This window comes from Mus musculus, chromosome 2, assembly GCF_000001635.26.
Source record: "Mus musculus strain C57BL/6J chromosome 2, GRCm38.p6 C57BL/6J".
In the NCBI taxonomy this organism is placed as follows: Eukaryota; Metazoa; Chordata; class Mammalia; order Rodentia; family Muridae; genus Mus; species Mus musculus.
The window spans coordinates 36792242-36802554 of record NC_000068.7 but is presented as its reverse complement, the minus strand read 5'-3'; the positions used below and the strand labels follow the sequence as shown (position 1 = coordinate 36802554).

Below are 10313 nucleotides of genomic sequence, written 5' to 3'. Positions count from 1 at the left end.
AATATCAGTCATATTGTATAGGGAATGGAAGCCATAAAAGGAAGACCTTATCATGGTCACCAGATAGGGGAATAGGTCTGAAGATTTACTTAAGTTCACACCAGAGGGAGTGCAAGCAAAAGGATGGGACTCTGGAAAATCATGGGGTCTCCGACTTTACATTATCAGAGGGAGCAACCCTGGACTGATTTTTACAGTTAGACCCTTGATAAAAACCAATTGTGAATCTCCTGCCAGTAGCTGTAGGAGCAAATCAGATTTTGATACACCCTAAAACTGAGTGGGAAAGCCCTGCATGGGGAAAACTTGTGCCAACACCATCCCTTAGACTGGCAGCTACTGTTCCCCCAGTCACCCCACCGCAGGCACCTTCAGTTCCAGAATTTTTCATGAAGTGCACAGAACCAGTAGACCCCCTCTGGTCACTGATGTTAAAGATCTTCCATATTCTGAATGTCTCCCAGCCAGAACTAACCACCTCTTGTTGGTTATGTTATGAAGCTAGACCCTTTTTTCTTGAAGGCATTGGGTTAATATCTAGGCACAATGAGTCTGAGAAGGACGCTGCATGTAGGTGGTCCTGGGAAGGCCCAGCCTTAACTCTACAGACCACACTGGGACAAGGCACCTGCCTAGGAAAGGTTCCTCTGTCACATTGGCTCCTCTGCAATTGAAAAATACCCACTGTTCATTCCAAATGGATTATCTTCCCCGAACAAGCATGGTGGGCTTGTTCAACAGGACTGACTCAATGTTGATCGTGGAGAGATCCTTAATTCCTCTACCACAAAGGAATTCAGTATTCTAGTCCAGTTATTACCCCACATAATGTATTATTCAGAAGAGATAGTGCTAAAAAATCTGGTAGTACATGTTAAAGGAGACCTCATGAGTCAGAAAGGGGAATCTATCTCTTTGACTTTAGCTGTAATTCTACTGGCAGGACTAGCCAGAGCAGGTACTGGAATAGCTGCACTGATGCTACAAGAAAAGAATTATGACACTTTGAAAGCAGACATAGATGAAAACATTCAATGTCTAAAAATAATCTCATACCTAGAGTGCAATTTGGACACTCTGGATGAAGTGGTAATGTAGAACAGGCAAGGTCTAGACTGTTCCTACAACAAGGAGTGTTATGTGCTGCTTTGCATGAAGAATGTTGTTTCTATGTCAACCATTCTGGAGTTACTAGGTAATCATTAGCTAAACTTAGAGAAAGCATAGATAGGTGCCAAAGGAAACAAGAGAACTCCAAAAGTTGGTATCATTCACTTTTTAATTCTTGCCCCTGGCTAACAAACTTCATCTCCACAATCACAGATTATTGTTTTACTGCTACTTACTTTTGAACCATGCATTTGCAATATATGAAGCAGAGACTGGGAACTATGCAACTGATGGTGGTGAAGTCCAGATATCAACCAGTTAGGACAGAAAATCCAGATTTTTAGGGAGCCCAAGATTGGCCTTTGACATCACTAACAGAGGTTGTAAAGAAGAGACACAGAAAACTTGCCTCTGCATTTTCCTGCCACTTGCTTTGAATTCCCCTCCAGCTGCCCTCCTCGTTCCCTTTTTCCAGCATAGTTGCCTATGGCCTTTTGGAGAGAGCAAATAGAGGGCCCAGACTAGTACTGGAATATTGCAGTTACCCCTTTCATGGTTTCACTCCCTTCTCCAAAATGACCCCCTTGCTCCGGGAGCAACAGATGCCAGCTTTGGGAACAGACAAAGAGCAACATATCCCAGACTCTGTGCCACCCCAAGGCTGCCTTTCTCCTTGATCGATAACTAACATTTCTTTGGTGCAGCTGGCGGGTCCTTGAGGGAAACAAGGACAAAACGGCTTTGAAAAGATAAGTGGCCCACTCTTGGACCACGATAGAAGGGCGATTAAGTGTTCCCAGACAGCTGTGACCAGTTTGTATAAACACACTAGTTCCTGAGAGCACCATAAAGTTACTTCCCAGGTCAGACGAGTCCCCCATCCCAACTGCACGATTCTGCCCTGCTGTCTGAATGAACGATATCAGGATTGAAGAATGGCCTCCCCTTGTCACTTCCCCTGTCATGTAACCCTATGCCCTGAGGATCCCTGCTTATTCATGTGCACATATAAAAACTCCTGGCCCCTGGATTGGAGCATCACATTCATAACCTGTGCAGTGGGAAAGGTTTTCTGTCCCAGTCTGACTGGAATAAAGGCTCTTTGTTATGTTACATCAGACTGACAATTCTTAGAGTTCTTCTGGGGTTTCTGAGAACTGGGAATAACATGAACGGGAACTGGAAAGAGAGGGAGGCTGTGATTGGGATGTAAAGTGAATAAATTAATGCAAAATGACGCTTAATGATATTCTGCTATGCTCATAGATCAGTGCTTTGTTCAAGCATCATTGGAGAAGCTTTGTCTTGTAGGAAATAGGAACAGATACAGAATCACATGGTCAGATATCAGGCGAGGATAGAAACCTTGAAACACATAACTGTAAATGGGATATCTCCATCAAATTCTTCTCCATAAACCTCAGGAAATACTGGAAGATAAGGCAGAATGAGTGTAGTAGAGGAAGGCGGACACCTGGAGAACAAGACCTTTTATATGTAATGAGCAAAGCTTATATGAATTCAGAGACTGAAATAGCAAGCACAGGCTTCTGTATGGGTCTTTGACATACATGAGCTTAAATATTTATAATTTTCAGTTTAGTATCTTTGGGGTTCTTGAGGGTGTGAACAAGTAGTTGTCTGATTCATGGGCCTTTTCTTAGGGCTCTTTTCCTTCTGTTGATTTGCATTGTCCAACTTTGTTGTGGTGGTTTTCACTTTATCTTATTATATTTTATTTTGTTATGTTTTACTGTTGTATCTTAGAAGTCTTTTCATTTCTAATGAGAGACAAAAAAGTGGATCCTGATGTGTGGGTAATTGGGAGAAAGAGGGAAGAGAAGGAGGAGGGAGGAGGAGGAGGAGGAGGAGGAGGAGGAGAGAGAGAGAGAGAGAGAGAGAGAGAGAGAGAGAGAGAGAGAGAGAGAGAGGAGGAAAGGAGAGAGGGAGGGTAATCAGGATATATTGTATGTGAAAAAAAATCTGTTTTCAATTAAATGGGAAAAAGATAAAGTACTCTACAAAATCATTTCCATATTGTATAAAAGAGAGATGTTGGGGATACTTAGCACTGAAGTCAAAGAAACACATGCACATAAATCCATCCCACCACATCTACATTTTACACCTGCTTTCAAATGTCATCTAAGATGAGCAACATGCCATGTGAGGAATCCTCTGTTTCATTCTGGAATGAATGAAATACAATAAAACCAAAAGTGTCTCTAAAGGACTCCATATTGCATTGCGACAAGACAAGCAGCACAAACAAGCAAGTCTAGATCAATATATCAATATGCTTTGGGTAAAAGCTCCTGAGAAATTGGTGTGAGTTCTAATTTTTCAAAAACTTTGAGAGAATCCAGGGGTACAATGTACCAATAAACTGTCCCAAAATACAGCAAACAAGATATGGCTCCTCCAGGAACCCTCTATGTTGGCACAGAAATGAGAGAGTTTGTCCTTGGAAAAACTATAGTATAACCACAGGCAATGATTCCAGACATGGTGTCTCATGAAGATTTTTGCTTTCTAGTTCTCCTGGGGGAACTGTGGTTCATAGTTGGTAATGAACCAAGTTGCAGGACAAATGTGATGACCTATTGTCTTGTTTATGAAGCCTATGCTATTTCCAGAATTTTAAAAAGACATCATAAAGTTGGGTGGAAATATGTTGGGTGAAGGCTACAGGAAGAAATCGAGAAGTGAATTGAGGTAGGTATACTCAGAATACCTTGTATCCATATATGAAGTCCTCAAAGAATAAACAAAAACTTTTCTAAAATTGTTAACTACAGAACTAAAGAATAGTTCTTAGATTCATGATCATTTTTTATTTTGATGACTAGATTATTTTTCTTTTTTCTATTGAAACTTCAAAATATATTTGATCATGTTCCTCATCTAGTTCCAGATTCTCCCCACCACAACACCCATCCAACTCCATGCCCCCTCAAAGAAAACAATCAAGCAAGTAAAAAAGAAATCCAAAATGAAAAAAATTAAGAAATGGAGATAGATAAAAACAGAATAAAAACACAAAATTGGAAACCATTGTATATCAGCAAAAGATCAGTAAGATAAAACAAAGTAATATTTTAAAAAAATATACCAAGACATCATTGATTTAATTTTGTGTTGGTCATCTACTTACAGGAACAGGATCTACCCTTGAGTGTGGTTTATATATCCAGTGATATTCCAATGGAGAAAAATTACTTTTCCTTTGAAAAAACATTGTCAGTTGGGGGTGGACTTTTAAGAGAAGTCTGATTTGACTCAATGCTTCCTTCTTTTTTCTTTCCTGGATTTCACAATTAAGGTGTCTCAGTATTTACTATAATGAATACAAATTTGCACACACACACACACACACACACACACACACACACACAGAGAGAGAGAGAGAGAGAGAGAGAAAGAGAGAGAGAGAGAGAGAGAGAGAGAGAGAGAGAGAGAGAGAGATTCAAACTGAAGCCAAAACATTGTCAGTTTGTGTCATGGTATTTGAAAAAGATTTGAGGTAGCTCTTGTTGACCACAAAGTAAATAACTGAAAAGTTTGGTTAACACATAATAGATAAGCAAAGTGACATTATGATTTATTACTGAAAATGTGAATTGAAATGGATCATGCCATTCTGATGTCAGATCACATGTGTCTAACAGGTGATGTAGATTACAAGAGTCATGGAAAATCATTAAGGTTGAAAATGGAAAAATATATTAATAAGATAAAAATTAAGCATAACAATACACATAAACACAAAATATACATTTTATGGATGACTGTGCCAAGGCTAAAAGTTATATATTGAAACTATTTATGTCTAATAATTAATACTAAATGAAGTCATTGGTACCTCACTACATGTTAATGATATCAAATGGTTGTGCACTGATCCCAAAGGATTGAGGTCTTTTAAGAAGGATGATTTTCTTGTTTTCTCTCTCTCTCTCTCTCTCTCTCTCTCTCTCTCTCTCTCTCTCTCTCTCTCTCTCTCTCTCTCCTTCCCTCCCCCTCCCTCCCTCCCTCTGACACCTTTTTCCTGCTCTCCCTAGATCTTTATACCCTTCTACTTTCTGCCATATGAACATATAGAAGGAAGGCAGTGATTAACATTTGTAAATTATAAAGAAACCATATCACCATAGACTTCTAGATCCATAGCTATATGTAATTTAATTTCTGCTGCTTATGACACCCAATTTCTGGTATATTGTTATAGCATCCTCAAGCAAAGACGTTGTGTCTATTGATGAATACATCTATGTATTTTTAGATGTTATTATATATAAAATAAAACATTTATTATGAGGAATAAACTAAGTTAAATGGATTACCTTTAAATACAGCACCACTTTTTTTGTCTTTACAAAAACACGCTACCCTTAATACTGTAGTCATCTGACCCATTTGATCTGTCTAGCACCTAGAGGGCTTCCATCAAGTTTCAGTTCATGATTTAGATAGAACTGTGGGCATTCTATCTCAATCACTGTATAGTATTTTACGGAAGATCCATTTCAATTTGTGACCAAGCTAATTGTGTTTAAAAGGGTGGGAGAAAGCCATGTGCTGGTTACTATGTGTCATAAAACAGCAAGAGCAGCATCAGCAAACAGCTAAAAATGTGTCCAATAAGATGGTTTATTTGAGAATAGACACTTTCCAGCAAACCTGATACCTTAAGTCTCAGCTCCAGGGCCCACACAATAAAAGGACAGTAGCAATTCCAACATGTCTGACTTCCAGATGTAAGCACCCACACTAAATAAATAAATAGAAGTAAAATAATTAAAAACAGCTAAAACACATGCAAAGAAATGGTAAACATCTAGAATGTGAGAGAAAGAGAGCTGGAGAAAAGTTCCTCAGCAGCTGAGAAGTCTATTAGACAATAACACCATTGTCCTGGTTTGGGTTTCTATTCCTGTGATAAGTCCAAGACCAATAACAACTTGGGAAGGAAAGGGCCTATTTTATCTTATACTTCCAGGTAACAGTTCATAACGGAGGTAAGTAATGGTAGGAACTCAAGAAGGTCAAACAGGAACCTGGAGGTGGGAGCTGATGCAGACACCATGAAGGGGTGCTGCTTAGTGACTTACTCATCATGTCTTTCTCACCATGCATTCCTATAGAAGCCAGGACCACCAACTCAAGGGTGGTCCCACCAACAGTGGGCTGGACCTTCCCACATCACTAATGAATCAAAATAGTATTCCACAAACTTGCCTACAGGTCCATCTTATGGGGATATTTTCTTAATTAAGATTCCGTCTTCCCAGAAAAGTCTGGGTTTGTGTCAAGTTGACAAAAGGCAAGCAGCACAGTGGCCAAACATAATAATTATGTGTTGCATGCTTCAAAGGAAGCAAAAGATAAAAGTATTATTGTTTCCTATGAAGTAAGATGAATAATGAAGAAAACATTGCATTTATCTTCACTTGAATATTACCTAACTTAGAGATACATAGAAACTTGAAAATACATGTCATTTTCTTCATTTTAATTTTAAATTTTAACTTTTTGTGAGAATGTCATAAAAATAAACAATGCATTTGATCATATTTACCTCTCACTCTTCCCTTCCAACTTGCCCTAGGACTCTCTATCATATCTTCCCTAAACTCCATGCTGTCCTTTTATAGTTTTTTATTAGTTTTATTTTTAACCCACTGAGATCAAATAATGTTCCCTTTTGTGTATGGACATGGGATCATCTAGTGGGACATATGGAACCTTTTAATGGCCATACTCCTGAAGAAAAGTGACTCTCTCTCCTATAGCAACCATCAACTGCTAATAGCCCAACAGCTAGGGGTTCACCATATAAGCTTCTTAATTTCTATACCAGATTTTTTTACTCTCTTGATCTTGTAAGGCCTTGTATTGGTAACCATAGCTGCTGTGAGTTCTTGTGTGCAATAGCCACATCATGTTCAGAGTATAGCATTTCATAGCCACTCTTCTCCAATTTCTAGTTCTTATATTCTTTCCTCTATCACACATCCTTGGTTTTAATGAACATATTCCCACCTCTCTTTTCACTTCTCCTCCCTTAACCCTTTATCTCCAAGTATTCTCCTCATTCCTTCATATTACATATGTTCAACTATCCCTTCTTATTAGACTTAACTCGGATTTCAAGATCAAATCTTCCCTAGTACCTTCTTCATGCACATTTCATTTAGCCTAAATCTATTCCCGACCCCCATTTCCCCATACTTTTCACTCCACTACATCTTTGAAGACTTCTGTCCCCAGTATTCTACTTTGTTACTTTCACTTCACCTATATTCTAATTTCCTAGTGCACCCTGAGACCATGAGCCATTTCTAGTTACTTATTTTCCATATGTACTATATGTTTAAACCTGCAAAACAAAATTTGTAAATCTAGAATATGAAAACTCATATGAAAGATACCATGAGGCATTTGTCTTTTGGAATTTGGGTAACCTAATTCAGTACAGTTTCTTGTACACTTATTTTCATATATTTACCTATAAATATCATGGTTTTATTTTCTTTTACAGCTAATCAATATTGCATCGTGCATATGTACCACCTTCTTTTTTCATTTTCCATTTTTCAGTTGAGAGATTTCTATCTTGATTCTATTTTCTAGCTTATGAATATCATATTAATGACCATGAATGTGAAAGTGCCTATGAAGTAAGATATAAAGTCCTTTGTGTACATTCCCTTCAGGGGTATAGCTGGGTCATATATAAGAACTATTTCTAGTCTTTGAGAAACACTCAAATTGATTTCCCAAGTGAGAACATTTTTTATTAATTTTTGTACCAGTTTAAAGCATTTAAAATGAAACAAACTAGATTTCAAATTGGTGTTCCTCATGAAAATAAATTATAAATATATTATAAAATTAAAATCTTATATAATAATAAAAATCATATATACAGAAGGAATGTTTGTTTTCTTGAGAAGAAAACAATACTTCATATGGAAGACCAAAAGATTAGATAATAAAAAAGGTGAATGATTGGAATGAGAAAAAATTTTATATACCTAAAATTATGCTACTATGTGAAAAGAAAATAGTAAGTGTTTAGAAAAATTTAAAAAATAAAAACCTTCCCCTAAGATGAGCAAAACAAATAAAGAGAAACAAAATGCAGGGCTGAGATGAAACAGGCTGAAAAAATCACAACCTAAAGACTCAATGAAAAGCACCAAGTCAAAGCATTATGTACAGGACTGAGAAGTTCTCAAATACAAAAAGAGGGAAGACCACTCCCATCAGTGTGAACACAGTCTCCTGCTGAGTGTCTTTCTCAATGCTCCATTTATATCCCGATTCCTCAGACTATAGATAAAGGGATTCAGCATGGGTGTAACCACAGTGTACAACACAGCTACTATGACATCTTTATCATTAGTATTATTGGAGGAGGGGAAAAAATATAACCCAATAATGGCTCCATAATACAAAGAAACTACACAGAGATGAGAACCACATGTGGACAAGGCTTTGCAGATACCCTTGATGGATGGAGTTCTTAGGATAGTGGCCCCTATGTGGCCATAAGAAACCAGGATGCATATGAATGGTACAGTGATGACCACCACTGCTAAAGTGAGGATTACTAGTTCATTGATAGTAGTGTCTGAGCTGGACAGCTTCAGCAAAGCAGAGAGATCACAGAAAAAATGGTGGACAGTGTTGTCTCTAAAAAGAGAGAGACGAGCAAAGAGAAGAGTATGCACAAGGCCATTAGAAGAGGAAAATGCCCAGGACACCATCACTAGCAGAACACAGAGGCTTTGACTCATGATAGTGGTATAATGCAGAGGGTGGCAGATGGCCACATACCTGTCATAGGCCATGGAAGTCAGAAGGAAGTTGTCAATACACCCAAACAATAAGAAAAAATATATTTGGGAAACACACCCAGCATGTGAGATGGATTGGCTATGTGTCAGCATATTCATGAGCATCTTTGGAGCTGTGACAGATGAGAAAGAGATGTCCGTGAAGGCCAAGTGACTGAGGAAGAAGTACATGGGGGTGTGGAGGTGAGAGTCCAGCCTAATGAGAAGAATGATGAGCAGGTTCCCCAGCACAGTTGTCAGGTACATGGCCAGGAACAGGGCAAAGTACACAGCTTGATCCTCTGGCTGAATGGGGAGCCCTAAGAGGATAAACTCAGACACAGTGCTCTGATTAGACTTCATCATGCTCTGTCTTTAGCTAGAGATGAAAAAAAGATGATATGGAAGAATCAGAGGTCATTAATCTATTACATCATAATAGCATGTTTTAACTGGTCAGTTTGTACTCTCTAAGCTACATACCTCAAGATTCTTGCTACATTGTTGGGTTAGTGATTTTGTCGCTAAATATCTACTAAAATGTGCTATTTGTCTGCCTAGAAACCAATTCAAATTGCTTTGGGCAAAAAAAAAAAAAAAAAAAAAAAAAAAAAAAGAAAGCACCAGAGTGATCAGCATATGTCTTCAGTCTCATAGGAAACAGAAATCCATGAAAGAAATCCTAGATTTCAAATAAGAGCATAAGGTCAAGTTTGTAAGGAATGAATAGGAATCTAGCCGATGAATTATAATGACTTGTTGGTGTGATCTAAATTCCAGTGAGACCACCAGAACATGTCTCAGGTATGCTTTATTTTCATACACTTAATATGAGAGTAACTATTAAGTGTTTGAAGCTCCAAAATATCAAAATCTAGATATTTGATGTGACTGGTAAATATAGCAAGCCAAGTCTTGGGGATCTCATAAGATGGTAACATACCTGAGATATTCCATCAATTCTTCTTTTAAGACAGTTTTTTCCCATCAACAGTTGAGTCTTCTATCTCTCTTCCTACATGAACTTGTACCTAATACAGGGAAAAGGAGGTGTGTATCTCTTCTAATACACACAGAGTCCTCTGTATATATTCCCTCAGCTCAAGCTGTACCATTCTTATTCAAGTCTGTAAAAGTCCAGAAATTTTTTATTTTTCCAGTCACATCAAGAATCTAGCAAAGAAAAGGTTGGTTTTTTAAATATCTGTCTGACATATATAAGTAATAAATACTCTTTACTGTGATTCATAAGCTTTGTTTCACAGTAGTAATTCTTAACTAATTTTTTGTTGTATTCTAATATTTCTTATAATTTGAAAATATAGTTATTCCTCTTTCTCATTCAAATCTGTTGGTTTTAGG

General features: G+C 37.7%; 1 protein-coding gene across 1 annotated transcript; it reads right to left on the bottom strand.

The window, feature by feature from the left end:
- Positions 1–8378: 8378 nt before the first annotated feature.
- Positions 8379–9317, bottom strand: Olfr50 (olfactory receptor 50). The gene has a single exon (NM_146946.1). The coding sequence runs from the start codon at positions 9315–9317 to the stop codon at positions 8379–8381; it is 939 nt and encodes a 312-aa protein (NP_667157.1).
- Positions 9318–10313: the final 996 nt, after the last annotated feature.